This window comes from Pelodiscus sinensis, chromosome 8 (assembly GCF_052426305.1).
Source record: "Pelodiscus sinensis isolate ZL-2025 chromosome 8, ASM5242630v1, whole genome shotgun sequence".
Classification (NCBI taxonomy): domain Eukaryota; kingdom Metazoa; phylum Chordata; order Testudines; family Trionychidae; genus Pelodiscus; species Pelodiscus sinensis.
In genome coordinates this window covers 50,869,928-50,888,753 of record NC_143059.1, presented here as the reverse complement: position 1 = coordinate 50,888,753, position 18,826 = coordinate 50,869,928, and the positions used below count along the sequence as shown (strand labels likewise).

Genomic DNA, 18,826 nt, shown 5'->3' with positions numbered 1-18,826 from the left:
AGAAACACAGTTCTTAATGTGGCACAGTCATAGCCTCCTCTGTATACCTGGGGAGGGGGAGGGGAGGGGAGGAGATCAAAGTAAAAGCTACCCTGGGCAGTCTCTAGGAGATGGAGGGGGAAAGGGAACTTTTTTCTAAGACAAGAGGCAGATTCTCGGTCATGCTGCCCAGCCAAACGATGGAAGCAGAACAAAATGTGCTGGAAAAACACTTCAGAAGTGTAAGAGATGCTTTTTTAAATACAGCTGCACACATTGGCTACCTGGATTTGATTTTGATGTGTAGAACTCCATAGTGTCACATATATAATATCTTCTAATATAAATTCTCTCTATATTATTTTGTATTCATTGAGATTAATCCTTGGCATTCTTAAGTTTTGCATCTTCTCTACCATCCTAGTCCAGGGACTGGTTCAGCCCCACCCCCCAGAACAAATCAGAGCAGTCACAACGCTTGCACATATTTGTTATGTCCAACCAGTGAGGTGCCTCATAGTTAACTCTAGCTGTACAACATACCTCTTAACCTGCTGTATGAAATACAGAAGCGTGGCAAGAAAAGCCCTCAGTGGTCTGCTTATGGTAACTGTCTAGCCCCTGTGTGACACTCTGGCAAAGATCTGCCTTATTGTCTGTCTCGCTTAGTTGACAGGCTCTGCTAATAGCAAAAGCTGAGCAAATCTTCAGTAATCTCAGGTGGGAGGAATAAACCCACTGATGCCTTCTCAATTCTGTTTTTCTTCTGCCTTTGTCTCTTCCTGGGATTTCCATCATCACTGAGTCGGTATCAGAATTGCAACCGGCAATAGTTTGATTAGTTTCTGTTATGCACTATGCTATGAGGTTAAAGCAAACAATCCTGCCTCTTCAGTTTCCTGATTACCAAATGCCTAAAAGCAAGCAGGCAAAGTTTCTAATGCAGTTGTCACTGTACAGCAAGGAGCAAAACAATTCTACCCTTGAGGGGGGAAACATTGGTTTTTTATTTTCCCCTACACAGGCCATCAAAGTTCCATGGTTTATTGATTTGATAGGTGTTCATTTTGTGGACTACACAGAGTGCGACAGAGGTGTTTGACAATTTCTAGTTTTATTCCTCAACAGTTGTACTGGATGTTCAAAATTTTTATATTAAAAACATTGGTGTACAAGTTACAAAACCAGTTGTAATGTTTTAATTTACCAGTATGATTGGGAAACGGGGGAAATATTAACTGAGATATTATAGTAAAAGTCATAGACTTAGTTAAAAGTTCTGTTAAATCAATTGTCCCAGATCAAATCTAGACAAACCCACACAAAAGAACCAAAGGAATTCAAAAGAATGCTCCTTTGACAATTAGATAGGGAAGGTTTTTGTTGTTGTCATTATAGGTACATAAAATGACTTTCATATTGGATGAGCAGGGTTCCTTGGTCCATCTCAAGTCAGGCTGGATTAGGAGATGAATCCAGTAATGTGCTTGGCCTGTTCCCAAGGCCAGAGAGCAGTGATGGAAATGTCAGAGAAGCTGACTTGCTCTGTGTCCAGGATAATCTAGGACAATGGTGGGCAATCTGCAGCCCCAGGGCTGCATGCAGCTCAGTGAAGATTTGCATGTGGCCCATAGGATTCCCAGATTTTGCTGGTTTTCATCTGCATAGTTCTTTTCCTGACAATGCTACACAAGTGACACTCACTTAAAGCAAGGGCATCTGAAGAGAGGTGCATGCTGATTGCACACAACATCTTGAGAGCCATGCACGGCCTCTGCAACCAATCAGAGTGCTGCTACAGTTCAATTGGCACACCCTGCAAATTCTAGGTATGTAAGCACTGTAAGCAAAACTACCCTATCCCAGGAGATTCTCTTGCTTACGACAATCTTGTGCCTTGCTGAGCTGAAGGAGAGCCATTCTTGAGGTACACCCACAGCGTAGGCTGTCTGTCATTGATATCCAAGAAATTGTGGCATAAAGTTATGCAGACAGTTATCAAGCCACTTAAAAGTATAACTGAGAGAATGAAAATAAAGAGAGGCAGAAAAAAGAGGCATGATCATGTTCAGTTCCAGGAAAAGAGAAAGGTTCACATTCAGAGCCAGGGTGAACCATCTGCCTCAAAGTAATCCATAGTTTTTATAACTTTTCAATCCACAGAAAATACTTGGAGTCCCCTACCAGATTTTTCATCAGTTCCCAATAACTAAAACAATCTGGCTGCATCTAGACTGGCAAGTTTTTCCTCTAAATCAGCTGCTTTTGTGGAAAAACTTGTCATCTGTCTACACTGGCCACTTGAATTTCCACAAGAACACTGACTTCTTACTGTCTGAAATCAGTGCTTCTTGCGGAAATACTATGCTGATCCCATTTGGGCAAAAGTCCCTTTTGTGCAAAACTTTAGCACAACAGGGCCAGTGTAGACAGCTCAGATTTGTTTTCCACAGAAAAGCCCCGATCGCAAAAATGGCAATCGGGGCTTTTTTATGGAAAAGCGCATCTAGATTGGCACGGACACTTTTCCGCAAAAAGTGCTTTTGCGGAAAAGCATCCGTGCCAATCTAGACACTCTTTTCCTCAAATACTTTTAATGGAAAACTTTTCTGTTAAAAGCATTTGCGGAAAATCATGACAGTCTAGACACAGCCTCTCAGTTTATAATTGGTACAACCCTGAGAAAGCCTTACAGTGTACATCCAAGTCCAGCTCTCAAGCCAGTAAGATCTTCAGAGTAAGGATTGTTTATTACTCCATACAGGACCTGGCACAATGAGGCCCTGATCTAAGTTTAGGCTTCCAGATGCTACTGAAACACAAATAATTAATAAAACAAAAATTCCCAGCATGTATCAATGTCCCCTTAACATGACTTTAATTATGTGACCTTAAGATTTTCAGACCCAGGATAAAAAGTAACATTTTCAAAAGTGCCTAAGTGACAGAGGAGCCAAATTCCCATTTTTAAAAGGGATTTAAGGTCACATTAAGTTTATGCCTTTAGATTTTTGAAAGTGTACCTCCCATTGAAGTAAAGATACTTAACCTATTTCAAAATCATTTATGCTCTTGAAAAATTTTATTCTCAGCCTCCTTCCATTAGGTAGCTGAGATTCATTGGAATATATTGACAAAATCAATAATGATATAACATCCTCTTGCTTTTCTCAAGGGCAGGATTAGAGTTACTGATGAGTCAGTGGTTCTGAGTATTTGTATGTGTATGTGAGTACTTTTTATTTTCCTTTACATACCTGGAATACAGGTGGGTTTTTTAACTGTAGCATTTACATAATATAAGGAGTGGATAAGAGAAACAGTATGTTGCCAACTATTATTATTGAGTTGAAATTGTGTTCTTGTGTTGCAATATCCTAAGTTTGCTCAGATATAAACATGAGTGTACACGAACTATTGTACAATTAAAACTGGCTACTGACGTACAATATAAATGGAAAAATTTGAATGTGCACAAAGTGATGAACTGCCCCTACATATTCAGAACATGAAAAATACATACAAACATAGGCACAAATCGCAAAGTTCAAGAATATGGATTCTATTTAGATCAGCATCCAAAAGTTTCTGTGCTGAATCAGAGCTGTACAAGTTCCTTGGACCAGGTATTGGTTTCAGTGACACTGACATAAATTAGAAGTAACAACTGAAATAAGCCTTGTTGTCAGCTGTGTCCACACATGTACCCTAGTGACACCATCACAGGATCTAATTGCATCAGCTATATCATCAAATGCTCATTCGTGTGCACGTCTTCGAATGCATGTGCAGTGGGTGACCCCATGGCTTGGGGAGACAAGCCCCCCTGGTTCCACCCACCAGAGCACATGCTCCCCACCCCACTGTGGCCTGCTGGTCCCTGCCCATCCTGCTCCTCCCATTCTCCCAATGTGACTCCTGCCCTAGGGTAGCATCTTCCCAATCTCCTCTACCCCCGGAGCTCCAGAGAGCCAGCAGGTGGCGTGGCTCCAGCCACAAAGGTCTGGGGAGCCAGTGGGCAGTATGGCTCCCCAGCTTCCCCCAGCCCTGGAGCTCTGGAGAGCCAGAAGGCAATGCAGCCACAGTCTCTGCTGGCCCTGTAGCTCTGGGGAAACCATGGGTGGCACGGTCCCAGCCCCAGTGCTTCAGAGATCCAGCAGGCAGCATGGCTCCAGTCTACCATGGCTCTGGAGAGTTGGTCAGGAGGCATGGCACAAGGTTGGGCATGGGCAGGACCAGGTGAGGCAGTTTGGGAAGGCAGTGCCTTCCCCTACCTAGGATTCTTGCCACCCATGTACTAATGTGATATATCTCATCACGGGCCAACAATGCTCCTCTGCCATGTACATCTCTATGTAAAAGAATAAATGGGCACAAATCAGACATTAAGAATGGCAACATATAAAAACCTGTGGGGAGCACTTCAACCTCTCTGGATACACATTTTGGGATGTGCAAGCTGCCATTCTCAGGCAAAACCCCTGCCAAAAATAGACTGCAACAGGAAACTGCTGAGCTGGAATTAAAATCTGACACCCTAAACCAAGGTTTAAATAGGCACATTGAGTGGTTCTCTCAATCGGGTACTCTCCTCCTCACTGTTGAAGATGAGCCACATCCACTCTGATTTAATTAGCACTGATGTCCCACTGCCTTCTCTCTATCCTTTTTTTTCCCCCTCTTCAGCCTCTGAGGAAGTGAGTTCATAGACGCTTATGTCCTAATACCTTAATAAATTTAAAGTACCACTAGATTCCTTGTTTTTGCTGAAACAGACTAACATGGCTACCTCTTTGAAAAGGCAAGGAAAACAATTTGATGTTGTCAGAGGCTAATTCAACACTGCAGAGTTTTTCCAAGGAATGTGTCCTCTTTTTCGGAACAGTTTCTGAAAAAGTGGATGCATTCTTTCAGCATCCCTGTATTCAGGAATGTTCTGAAAGAGCCTCTTCTGGGGAAAAAAAGCGGAAAAAGGTTCACAAATTGCAAACTGAAATTTGCGTATCTTTTTCTGACTTTTCTTTGCAGTCTAGACATATCCTGAATGTGAACATTTATTAACATGAGCATGAGACATGTTAGCACTCAGACTCCTAACTTCAATCTGTTCTCGTTTGAGGCCAGATATTGCTGGTTTCCAAAAACAATTTTTGTTTGTTTTTTGGTTGGTTGGTTAGTTTTTCAAGCAAAAGGGTGCTGAGTTTTGTGTTCTGCAATATTTGTGAATAATGATGTTGCAAGAATCTTTGCCCCATCTCACTTTCATTGTACAAAAGATCTTTAGTAGCCATTTGGCAATTTAGCTTCCTGAGTGAGAAAGAAGGCAGTGAGAGAGTAAAACAATAACAAATGTCACTGTGTTCATATGCAGAAATAGACATAGGTGGTTAAGCAGTCAGAAGACAGGTGAGCTCACAATCCCATCCTTCCATCTTATTTCTCCACACAATAGGCTGTGAAGGTTAATGTGCATTGAAATTGGGCTAACCGGTATGGACAAGATGAAAACGGATGCTACATTTCACTCAAGCAGAACCAAACTAACCTGATTTTTGACTGTAACAGAAATATCCAGCTAAATCTTGTTATCTAGTGGAGTTGGGCATGCTGTACCTGTTGGAACTTGATGTTCAATTAAAATGAAAGGATTTCCTCCAGGAATAATACTGTAAGTTCTGAATATGTAAGCAGTCAAATGCTCATGTAACACTCTTTTTAACTGAGGGGATTGCTACTGCTTTGAAATCAGGTTAATTTCATTAAATATTCCCATCGCCCCATGTTGTGGGTCAGAGAGGCCACCCACTGATACAGAGGGGGAGGAGCCCCTCTCAGAGCCCCAGTGGGCAGCGCTGGCCCCAGCGCACCACCTGACTGGAAGTCAGGAGGCAGAACTAGGACTATAAAGACCAGCCTGAAAGGCCAGTCAGCCTCCAGCCACCAGAGGAACCAGAGGCCTCCCCTACACTCCCATGTGGGGCGCTGGACCTGAGGGAAGCTGAGGACTGGCCCAGTCTATGGCTGGGTGGAACTGCTTACCTGGCCAGAGGTTCCAGCTCTGGAGAGCATAGCAGACCTGCACGGGAGCCAGGTATGGGCTATGGGGGAGAAGTGGAAGTAGCCCAGGGATAGCCACCAGTAGCTGGCCTGATCCAGGGTCAGCGTGTTGCAGTGAGGATCCCTGCTAACCCAGCAGCAGACTGCTCTGCTGCTGTAAGGTCCTGGGCTAGGTCACAGTGGAGTGGGAAGGCCTGCATCCCCTCCTGCAACCTCTTCTCAGGGTGACAGTCTCCCCCCTTGGATGTTCCAGAACGACAGCCTGCATTTGCTGGATCCCCGCCTGAGCAAGGGGATCCGACTGTTTTTGTTTCCAGTTGGACTTGTCACTGTGTTTGCTGCCTTGTTCTGAACCAGAGCCTGGGACTAAGATCTGTTTATTGCTGTCCCATCCTGAACCAGGGCCTGGGCCTGAGAACTGTTATTGCCAGCCTGTCCTGAACCAGGGCCTGTTGTTTGTTGCGTCACCCAGAACCAGGGCCTGAGCCAGCTGTCTGTGACTGCGGACTGAATTAAGGCCAATGGCCAGCCCAGCAGATTCCCCAAAGAAATTAAGCAGCCATATAGTGGGTCAGAGTGACCACCCATTGACCCAGAAGGGGAGGAGCCCCTCCCAGAGCTGCACTGGGTTACACCATGTTAGTCCTGAAGGATCCCAAAGTAGTTTACACAGCAGGATGTTATGTTAGGCATTTTGTGACCAGTAATTACAAACATCTCTTTAGACCACTAGACTGCAGGAGGGCTTGCCATAGAGGGCAGTAGTTGAGTGGGTAATCAGGCGTACTACAATTCATGACAGGGAAGGGAGGGGAAATTTTCAGTCCAGGACACTGAAAATCACTCAACTTCTCTGTAACAAAGTTCCTTCATTTGTAAATATGTTCGTCTCTGGGTCCTATCTTTCCAGCCTGTCCAGGATCCAGAATTCTCATCTCTATGCCCTCTCCCTCCTCCCCTACCCCCTCTGCCCCCTCCTCCCCAGACGCTTTCCCACATATAGGGACCGTATTGTTTGCAAACTCCGTAGAGTACAAATGCTCAGGATGTTTAATGTCATTGCAAGTTTTCAGGCCTTGTCTGAAAGGGCCACTGCAGTAAACTTTATGATGTTGCAGCTCTGACGGATTGTAGGTTGAATCAATCTCACCATAATTCTTAACTGTTTTTTTGTCCCCATGCCTCTCCCCAGGCTCTCATTCAGTCACCCTCTCCAATCACATTTTCAATTGTGTGTGAGAACTACATTTTGAGCCACATTGCCATTGGTGCCCATATGAGTAAAACCAACTGAATAACTAAGGAGGGATATCCCTACATGTATCATTCAAAGAAATTGAATGCAACTTTGTTAGCTATTACCCATCTTTTGCGTTGTCTCTCTCAAACAGTCCAGTGAAATCGGTGCATTTGAAGTGAATTTTGGGAATGTGCAAAGCAATCTCATTTTAAATGTGCAAATATGAATAGTTTCATCAGAAACCTGACTCTAGGAATTATGCAAACCCAATCAGGGATACAAAATAACTCCATAGGCCAGATTTTTAAAAGCATTTAAGCATCTGCAAATGCAGATAGGGATCTTAGGCTTTTCAAAAGTGCCTAGGCAACTAACTCCCCTGGCTAGCCAGGGACACTAGGTAAGTGCCTTTATTTCTTTATGCCTCTGTTTCGCAAACTGTAAAATGGGAATAATGACACATCTGCTTTGTAAATTTCTTTGAGAGCTATTATTACAGTTATCAACTGAATTATTCACTCTCCTCGACACTTCTACGTGCCCAGACAAAGGCAATTTCAATGAAATTTAATTTGGACAAAATAGAGGAATAACTGGCAAGTAGAGAGAAACCTGTGCTACACCACAGGTTTCTATCTGCTGCTTCATTTGAAAGGCTGTGCTCAGCTTTCAAGTGTGTTTGCAAATTATGGATTCTTGTCTGCTCCTGGATTCCCATGTAGTAATGATGGCCAAGAAGCCTTTGTCACATCTATGACTCACTGTAAGGCCGAGAACTTTTATTTCAGGTGACATCTGTTCAAACTTTTCCCGAAAAAACCCCTGAGTCTGGACACGGCCAAACTAGAGACCCAATAGATCCAGTGAAGTCTTTTGTTGTTTTTCCAACAAAACTCTGTAGTGTAGACATACCCTGAGAAAGAGATTGGCCCCCAGCAGCTTTTTGTAGCTGTAAGAAAGTCAGTTAATTTCAACAGTGTTATCAATATTATCTATCCCCTTAGTTTGGTAATAAGTGCTGAATAAGGCAGCTTGATGTACCAAATACAACAAAAATAAAGTTAATGACAGACATTAAATAGATTTTTGCCTAGATAAGAAAAGTCCTTGGAAATATTTATTGTTCCTGATCCCGTGAATTATAATCTGATTTGGGGTACTGGGAGCTGAAAATACATTTTGACTACTTTTTGCATGCTACTAGGTGTGCATACACATGCAGAAGACTGCCATAGTAATTGATGAAGCTCTTGTTCAAATAAATGCTTGTGGACTCTTGAGACCTTTTACCATTTGTGCCATTATAATAGTGGCTGGATGTAAACTCACTTGAAGGACATTTTAATGCCAGCACTTTTAATGAAGTCAATTGGTAGTTTTATAATGGCAGCTGAGTATGTGTTCTTGCCATTTTCTCCTTTAAAAAGAATAAAAGGCCAACCAAGGAACAGTCACTCACGTTGAAATAGAATTTAATGACATTTCCACTCCTGAACTCTTGGTATAAAATGGTCATCTAAGGAAGAACTGATAGGAAATGTGAGAAATTTGGCAATAAAACTGCATAATTGCACATAAGTGCTGACAGAAAAAAATGATCAGGTAAAGATATTGCACTTGGAAAGTTTGTATTGGCGTATATGAATGTATATTAAGCTTACCTTAAAATTAAACTAATTTGAGTTTTCCTTGTAGTCTGTTCAGGTTAAACTTCATTTTAATTATTTGGATCTCAACAATGCACATGTGGAGGTGTTACCCTACTGTCCCTTCTACGGTAAGCTATAATCCTTGAACATTCATCTACTTTAAATAGATATTTTAGTTCAATGTAGTTGGATTATTTTTAAACTAATCTGATCAAACTTGTTTTTATATTAAAGGTGTCAACTAAATATGACTATCTAATGTTTTTGGTTATGAAGAATGTTTATTTTAGTTGCTAGCAAAGTAGACAGGAGTCTTACTAAAAGAATATTAGGGTTGAAGCGTTTATGCTTTTGAACATGGGATGAAGTTTATGCAGTGGTTCAGCCATGGGACTAAGAATAGGAAGCACTGAGCTCTGACACTGACCTCTTCTCTATTTCATCTTCCTATATTAACTTCCCATATGTGCAACAGAAATAACAAGACTTATTTACTTCACACTGTTGTTGTTAGTTGTTATTTGTAAACTTCTGTTTTAGGCATTCTTAATAGACTTGTATACAGAAGGATAACTACTAAAAAGCAACCTATGGGGAAAAAATCATCAGGCTATAGAATGAACAGTATTTTTTCTATATTAAGTATCTATTTATTTTAATTAAGCTCTTTATAGTAGAAGTAAACAGGATATTTTAAAGTAGTGTATACCACTAGCTGATGTTTGGGATGGGGAAAATTACCATAGTAGAATATTAGACTTTATATGAAGTAACGTAGAAAGATTATGCAAACATATTCTGAAGTTTATATCTTGCTTGGAAGATAATTAAGTAGTACAACGTTCAATTTCTATGTAAGGAAGTAGTTTTATTTAGAGTCCTTTGCTGTATTTCTTTGTAATAGGAAAATTATTTCTTGGAGTCTTGATTGGAATTCCTTTTTCATTTCCTTTCAGGCTTGTATTTTATATCACCAGCTATTCATTAATGAAATCTTTCTACCATACACAGTATCTACTGGTGTGGCTGATACTTTTTATATTGATGTGAAGTTACTATTAATCTTCATTAACCAATCTTCTGATTTAATATATATGTATGTTTTATGTATGTAACTGTTTAATAATGTTTCATCTTTGATAATATATAGATTAGTTCTATTTCAGACTAACCATATTTCATTTCAGCTCTCATTATTGGCAATGGTATAATATGGCAAATGCTTTTTTATTGTTTAATATAGGCCTAATGCCTTTCACTTTCCAATAAGATTAACAGAATGATGATGTTGTCTATTAGCACGAATCCTTGTATCGGTTGCAATTATCTCTCTAGAATCTCAAGGTGAAGTGTGCTTGCTTTATACCTCTTAAATATTTTTAAAATAATAATGGAGAATTTCCATTGGTAAAAAAGCCATAAACAGAGATATCATATGATGCAGTAGATGGGATGTGTTACTGGGAATTTGCCTCAGATTCGCTGGGTGACCTTAGGCGCATCATAATAATAATACAAACATTTGGTAAGGTATTAAGAGATCTGTTAATGAGCAGTTATTAAGTAGTAGATGGTATTATAAGTATTTTAGTATCAGATTGCTAATAATACTCCATAGAAGTTTTGCTATTGACTTTAGTGGGGCTAGATTTGCAACTTATTGCTTTATATTTAGTGACTTCTCAATGAAACATTTGAAGATATTTAAACATAGACATATGTGGTATACATATTGCACAATATATACCCCCAATTGACTGCTAGTGTAGTAGGATGAAAGGGTTTACATAATTACTATATGACAGGATAGAAAATATATCTAATTATGATTAATTTTGACTCCTTTAGTGTGTATATTATACATTTAAAGTGTTATAATGTAAGATATAGTAAAAGCTCTGTGTGTATGTATGAGAGAAAAAAAACCTACTTATCTACTTAAATTCCTCCCTACCTCACAAATAATCAAAAATATTTTTTCAGTATGAAGAAACAGCCATGACTGTAACTGTAATAGAGAAAAAGAAACCCAAAAAGCTGCTGTATATCACAGATCTTCCATTTCTGGTGCTATTATTCTTTTAAAGTAAAGAAATTTCACATCAATGATAGAGAAATTGCTGTTACATTATTAATATAAAAATTGTATTTTATAATAAGTGGGTACAGAGCTGTAGAGGAAAGTGACTGTCACCTGCCACAACAGACAACATCATTAGATCCACATTGAAAATAACACATTTCAAGATCATAAATATAACTGTAAAAATATCAGATTTTTTTATACAGGTAAAACACCACTTGCATTTTCAACAAGATGATAAATACATTGGATTTGGATACTTTTAATCCAAAGCAAATAATGGTTATCCTTGTCATTTTAAGCATAAATGACTTTTTTATCTTTCAACTTTGCTTTTCTCAGTGGGAAAGTCCCAGCAAATATGCAAATCCATAATTTTGGCTTTGCTGATCTGTGATATATATTATTTTAATCTTCTGAGCAATAATCCTTTTTATTTGAATTGCCAGCTGTCCAGGAAATCTGATTACTGTCTCATCCTGCTGAATAGCTGCTTAGCCAAGCTGGACAGGAGTGAAGAATTGACTTTTCTAAAGCCTTTCCTGGAGAAGTCTTTCATTAAAAGGTCCTTTCGCAATGGAGTTGGGTCAGGAATTAAAAAAACTTCCTTTCAAAGAGCAAAGTCATAAATAACTGCTCAAGAAAGTATCCTCAACTTTAGCATCTAACATTTAACTGTTTAAAATAATTTGCAGTGCATTGCTGTGATAAAACCAAAACAGACAAATGTATCAGCATGTTCATAACGTAAACAGATGTTTATTTCAAATAGCGCTAGCCAAGTGAAGCAGATTAAATTGTTCAGTGAAGGCATTGTTTTCAAAGTTACAATATCATAAAGTTTTGTATTGAAATAAATGTGTTTTCAGCTGGTTAATTCTCCCGGGTTATAAAACTACAGATTTAATCAGATTGCTCTTGATTAACACAAAAATAGTACAGTACTGTGCTTTGAATGCACACATGCAACTAATCTTTAGGAGGGCAGCATTATGTCCTATATGCTGTTCTTTGGTCTAAAAGATACCCTCATAATTAATGCAAAGCATTAATTGGCCTGTTGCTCATTTACATGAAGACCACTTTACACCACTATGGTAATATGAAGAGATTCTTAAAATGTGATTTAAGGGATCTTTATACTGCTCTAGAGGTGTAAAGGGCCATTAGTGAAAAAAAGAATCAGGCCCAATGTTTCATCTCTAATTTATTTTTGATATAGTTATGTAAAATGACTTCAGCAGGAAGTAATCTCTTGAGATGTCATTTCATTTTGAGGAGTGTCCTGGGAAATCATTCAAGTCACTGTAGCAGTGCACTTCCCTTTGCTTCAATTAATCAATTAACGTAGGCAACAAACATCTGATGATATCTTCCAAATAGGCTTATCTAGCTTCTGCTATTATTTTTGTGCTGTAATAAACAATGGTCTAATTTTTGTTTTTTCTTTGCTGTAAAGTAACTGGTTAGATGTTTGATCTCAGACTATTGTAGATTTTGTCTGCTGGAAAGGTCATCTGTTGAGTTACATTATTTGTGTGAATTTTACCTCGTGGCCATTTCCTCTGAAAAGTGATGTAACAAACTCTGAATGTTGGCATAAAAATGTAGCAAAATATATTTGTTCTGATGTATTTTGAATTCCAAAAAAAATCTATTAATAAATCAATGTATGGATCATTTCACAAATCTCATTTCCAACATTATGAAGAATGAAATGGTGTTATTAGACTAGGAACAGTATTTATTTGTCTGACGTGTCACAAAAGGAACATTGTCATTAATCATTGTTTTTGTGTTAAGAAAATATTTAGCATAGATGCTCGGCTGAGCTGTGCTCATTGCCTACTGGGTACAGTTGGCAGAGGATGGGGGGAGTTCAAAATAATGGGTTGCTGCTCCCTGATTCCAGGGACAGTGCTATATTGAACCTCGTGTACTTTAGAGCAGCTTTGGGGCATCTCTAAAGCATGAGGTATCACCAGAGGCCATGAAGGGTATGTCTACACAACAATAAAAATCTGCAGCTGGCCCATACCAGCTGACTTGGGTTCAGGCTAATGAGTTGTCTCATTGCTGTGCAAATTTCTAGGCTCGGGGTAGAATCTTTTGAAGTGAGAGGGTCCCAGAACTTGGGCTCCAACTTGAGCCAGAAGTCTACACAACGAAACAGCCCCTGTCGATTAGCATGGGCCAGCTGCAGACTTTTCTTTGTTGTGTAGAAACACTCCCAGACATGCACAATTTTTAAATGGTGTTTCCCTACTCAGTATTAGCAACTGAGTTGTCAGAATTTGATTTTTTAATATAATTTTAATGGCTAATATTGCTGTTTATTTCCAATAATTTTTTTTCACGTTTAAATGTTCAACTGTGAGCAGAATTATGGGTTTAATCATTTTTTCAATTTTTATTGCTTTAAATGTTCACGGTTGTGGGAAATTATGCAGGTTGGTTAAACAATAATTATTTAATGTCATGAAGCATCGAGATTCTAAAAGTTAAAGCTTTACAGCCAATAAAACACGAATTATCAACATCACATCAAAATATACAAAGCAAGTATCTTTAAACCATAAAAAGTTCTCATGCAGCATTTTTCTTACTTTGCCTACTTTTAAATTTAAATTCTGATCTATTAGAAATATTATTCCATTGGTTTGTGTGTGTGTGTGTGTACAGTGAAATTGACATTTGCAACTTTATCACAAAAATCTAGTTTAAGTGCCTTCGATGGTTAAGTTCCACTTTCAAAAGTCTCTTAAGCACTTATGCACTTATGTCTCATTGAAAGTCAATGGAATTTAGGCTCTAAAGTGCCTAAATCACTTTTAAGTGCATCCTGTCCAGTATTCACCTACATGACAATACAAAGCCTGAGCCATATAAAGCATGAAAAATGCAGGGTATCCAACTGAATTACACAAGCGGCTCTGCCATCTGTTGTCTGATCTTGCATTCAGTGCACACTAGAACTCTCATTGCTGATGCTGTCTTTTATATGAATGCTAAAATCCTTCCAATGCTTTAAAGGTAGGATTTTTGTTTTTGAAGGAAGAGAGAGTAACCATAGTGACCTCTGTCAGAAAATAAGACTGTAGTGGTGATATTGCTAAGCATGTTAATATTTTCTCCATTTGCCTATGCAGTCACAGTCCAATTGATAAAGAGATTTCTTATCTTGAAAATGTGATATAGAGGGCTATGTTGTCAATGCACAAATACCCGTAATGAAGGATGCAGGAATTTTGGCCTGCAGCATTATTAAATTATAACAACAAAGTACACTGACATCAATATTTTTTCATTACTCCGTGACAAAACATTTAATGCGCTTGTTTATTAGTTATTGTTGCAAAAATGAGAAAATGAGAGAGAGAGAGAGAGGGAGAGAGAGAGAGAGAGAGGACAGCCAGATTTGGAGAGAGACAGAGAAAGAGAGGTGTGATCTAGGGATTGGAGTACAATGGGTGAGGGGGTCAGGAAAGCCTGAGATCAATCCTCTTTCAGCCTCTTTCTGTAGCCTCAGATAAGTCCCTTCACTTCTGCTCAGTTTTTCCATCTGTAAAATAAGTAATTAAATTTATCCAGCTATCTCAAAACTGCAGTGTCAGGATTAATTGATTTTTACAGAACTCTGAAGACAAAAAGTGATACATAAGTGCTAAGCAAAAGAAGGGGTCATCTTCCAAGTTAAAGCACTGGACTGGGATTCAGTGGATGTGAGTTCTATTCTCAGCTCTGCCACAGACTTCTAATCTTGCTTTGGACATGCAGTATCACTAAATTTCTTTGTGTGCCTGTTTACACACCTCTAAAAGGGGGACAGTAACATAGATTTAAATCCTAAATTAGGGTGTGGGGATGATACATTACTAAAACATTCAGATTCTATGATGATGAAGCTTTTAAAGCTTTTAAATAAATATTATTGTTCTTTTTTCTTTGCTGGGTGATATAATCCACTCTTTTAAAAACTCAGTACCAATTCAAATTTACCCTCTTTAACTAGTGTATCCAGAATCCCTGTCCTATTTAATTTTCTTGGATTCAAAATGATTTTTATAATGATGGCAATGATATTTGCAGATTAAGATTTACAAAAATTTTAAAATACTGCAGTGTTTTTAAATTCTTGTAAATCTCAATCTGCAAATATGCTCATGGAATATGGCCTGTGGAAGTACTCCTCACCTACATGTGTAATTATTGGCACTGCTCAACATGTATATTATAGTAGTACTTTAAGACCACAACTATACTTGTACTACATACACAGCTAGGAAATGGTTGTTTGCCTCAAAGAGCTAGTCAATTTCATAGATTTGATTTTCAAACAAAAATCCATATCAGATAGTTATCGCACATCATATGTAAGTGTCTATGAACCATAGCACAGAAGAAGAATATACAAATTTGGTCCAGTAAGGGATATTACCGTACCCACCTTGTCAAAGTATCTCAAGAATGCTGGACAAATATCTGGTTTCTCAGGCTCCTCTGGTCCATGGAAGTCAGTCTGTGCATTCACAGAGGGACATTGTGCAGACACTGTATCACTGTTGTCATATACCAAACATTTCATTATGGCTTCCCTAACAACGGCAGGCCTGTTCTGCTGCCACATATAAGTTTTCCCCAGGAGGACATGAAGAGCCATTCTGACGTGTGCCATAAAGGGAAGACTACTTTTTAAGCCCTACCACTTGTGTGTGCCTGGGACCTCTTTCCTAGCCTTTCTAATCTTTTTCTTTGAGAAGTTAGAGCAGAAAACATATTGATGTAAGCTGCTATAATAGATCACTACATATGAAAGGAACAAGCAGCTGGCTACCATTTCTATAGCAGGAGTTTTGCAGGTGAGAGGAGCACAAAGTCCTTATTCCTCACTTTCCCTTGCCTGCAGACACAGTCTGGCTACATCTAGACTGGCATGATTTTCTGGAAATACTTTTAACGGAAAAGGTTTTCTGTTAAAAGTATTTCTGGAAAAGAGCGTCTAGATTGGTCCGGGAGTTATCGTTATAACGATGCGCTTTTGTGGAAAAGTGCATCTAGATTGGCGGTGCGCTTTTGCGCAAAAGCAGAAGCCCGGAACCATTTTGAAGAGGGCAAAAGGCCACCAGACCTTTCCAGGGGTGGGGCTGGAGCTCTGTTCAGACACGTGCTTAAAGGGGTCTCGCCGGACAGCCGTTTGTCTCCTGCTCCATGCGTTAGGACCTCTGGCAGGGACTGACAGCCATAGCAGGTTTGGTGGTTGCCCTCTGACTTTTGGGGACACCACTCTTTTGCCCCCTACTGCTTTTTCCTGATTTTGCTTTCTTGTGCCCTGCTTTGTCTGCCATGGAGCTGTGGGTGGCCATGTGCCTGCTTTGGCCCCTGTCGGCCATTTTCAAGTGCCTGCGGCTGGTGCTCCAGGCCGGTGCCCTTGTCTTTCAGGACCAGGAGGTAGAGATCGCCTTCGACTCCCTCACCAGGGAGGCCATGGCATCCCTGTGGCATCAGCACCCCAGGGTGGAGAGGCCACTCTGGAGATTGGACACCAGCACGGACTGGTGGGACCGGCTGGTCCTTGGGCAATGGGACGACCAGCAATGGCTCCGGAATTTCCGCATGCGAAAGCGGACGTTCCTGGAGCTGTTCACCTGGCTCACCCCCACGCTACAGAGACCCCCCCACCCAGCTGCGGGCACCCATCCCCGTCGACAAGAGGGTCGCCATCGCGCTATGGAAGCTGGCCACCCTGGACAGCTACCACTCGGTGGCACAGCAATTCGGGGTGGGAAGACCCACTGTCGGTGTCATCATGATGGAGGTAAGTCCCAGGGAGAGTGGGGTGCGGGGAGGGTGCTGCACTCCATGACCGGGGAAGCCAAGACTCCAAGCTGGGTCACCCAGGGGTTTGGGCCGTCCCTCTCTTGCACAGGCCTGCTGGTGGGGGAGGGGCCGTGGGGCGAGGGGGTCCTGGGGTGTGTGTGTGTGTGTGTGTGTGTGTGTGTGTGTGCGCGTGCATGAGGACAGAGGGAATCACGGGGGGGGGGGCTCAAGGGAGCGCACACTCACCCCTGCCTTATGTGATGTGTTCCCTTGTGTTTCTCTGCACCCTTCTGCAGGTCGCCCACGCCATCAATGATGTCCTGCTACTGAGAGTCATCCGCCTGCGCGACGTGGATGCTACGCTGGCTGGCTTTGCTGCCCTCGGGTTCCCCAACTGTGGGGGAGCCCTGGACGTAACCCACATCCCAGTCTGGGCCCCGGAGCATCGAGTAGCCCATTTCACGAACAGGAAGGGGTACTGCTCGATTGTTCTCCAGGCTCTTGTGGACCACTGGGGCCACTTCCTGGACATCTATGTGGGCTGGTCTGGCAGGGCACATAAGGCCCACATCCTCCGCAACTCCAGACTCTTTCGCAGGCTGGAGGCGGGCACCTACTTCACCCAGCAGGAGTTGACTGTCGGGGATGTGCCTATGTCCATCTGCGTCATCAGGGATGCGGCCTACTCCCTGCTGCCCTGGCTAATGAGGCCCTACACGGGGAAGCCGGACCAGAAGCGGGCCCGGTTCAATGACCACCTCAACTGGGCCCAAAATCAGGTGGAGCTCGCCTTCGGCCACTTAAAAGCCCGCTTCCGTTGTTTGCTCACCCGTCTCGAGATGGGTGAGCAGAATGCAATGGAGGTACTGGCCGCATGCTGCATGCTCCACAACATTGTGGAGTGGAGTGGGGAGGCCTTCCTCTCTGCATGGATGGCAGCCAAAGCACAGACGTTTGAACATCCCCACACAGCTGCCATCCGCCAGGCACACCAGGATGGGGTGTGCATCAGAGAGGCCCTGACAGACTTGTTCGCAGAAGCCCCATAGTAGGGTCGCCTGGGTCTCCCCATATGACTCCCTCCCATCCCCTTCCCCTCCCCCCCGCCTCCCCTTACCTCCCCTCAGTTGTAAAGTGTCGGTTACAAGCACATCGGCCATCATCATGAATGTCGGACGTAGTTAGGGTTTTTCGTTTTAGTTTAGGCTAGGGTTTAGGCCACCATCACCTGTCTGAGCTGTCCCGAAGAACAGGAAGAGGATTCGTGGTTCGTGCGGAAGGCTCGAGTCAGTGTACCCGATTCCAGTCATCTTCGAGGGATCTCCTGGCTGTTCCTTTCCCGAGGCCCAGAAGGACCAAAGGATTGAGGTTGCCAGCTTCGCCGTCGTCTTCCATCGAGGGATCTCCTGGCTGTTCCTCTCCCGAGGCCCGAAAGGACCAAAGGATTGAGGTTGCCAGCAACACTACAATCGTCCCCTGCGTCTAGACTATGTTACATATTCTTTTGTGTGCGTCTTTTAACCTTTCTTGCTTGTTTGTTATCTATATTAATATAGTTGTGGTTTAAATTTTACTTAAAAGTGTCAGTATTTATTTATGCACCACAAACCAATGACCACTTAAAGGGACAATCGGTGATAGATACAGAATTTGGTGTCCGCATTTTGTAATCCTCTTAAATTTAGTTGGCTAATTGGCATCTCAAATCATTTATTACAGTTACCTCGAGTAACACAATAACCAACACAGTTTTGTTTTCAACTGAAAAATTGTCTATTTTTATTTACAAGGGGGAGGGGGAGGAGGAGGAGGAGGAGACCTTCAACTGGGATGGGGAGGAGGAGGAGACCTTCAACTGGGACGGGGAGGAGTAGGAGACCTTCAACTGGGACGGGGAGGGGGAGGAGCTACTCCTGGGAGGGGTGGCCCCTGTGAGTGCTCCTATGAGGGCGGACCTGCACATGCGGGGCAGGCCGCATCGGGGCAGGCTGCACGGGGAGG

The 18,826-nt window shown here is 41.7% G+C and overlaps 1 protein-coding gene across 1 annotated transcript; it reads left to right on the top strand.

Annotated features, from left to right (window-relative positions):
- Window positions 1-8,975: 8,975 nt before the first annotated feature.
- On the top strand, window positions 8,976-11,989 carry NPS (neuropeptide S). Its single transcript, XM_089780348.1, has 2 exons — window positions 8,976-9,051; window positions 11,426-11,989. The coding sequence occupies exons 1-2, from the start codon at window positions 9,015-9,017 to the stop codon at window positions 11,635-11,637; spliced, it is 249 nt and encodes an 82-aa protein (XP_089636474.1). The 5' UTR covers window positions 8,976-9,014; the 3' UTR covers window positions 11,638-11,989.
- Window positions 11,990-18,826: the final 6,837 nt, after the last annotated feature.

Coding starts and splice junctions, on each gene's coding strand:
- NPS (XM_089780348.1), top strand. CDS start 9,015: ATGCACATGTGGAGGTGTTACCCTACTGTCCCTTCTA. Junction 9,052..11,425: donor TTACCCTACTGTCCCTTCTA/CGGTAAGCTATA, acceptor ATTTTAATCTTC/TGAGCAATAATCCTTTTTAT.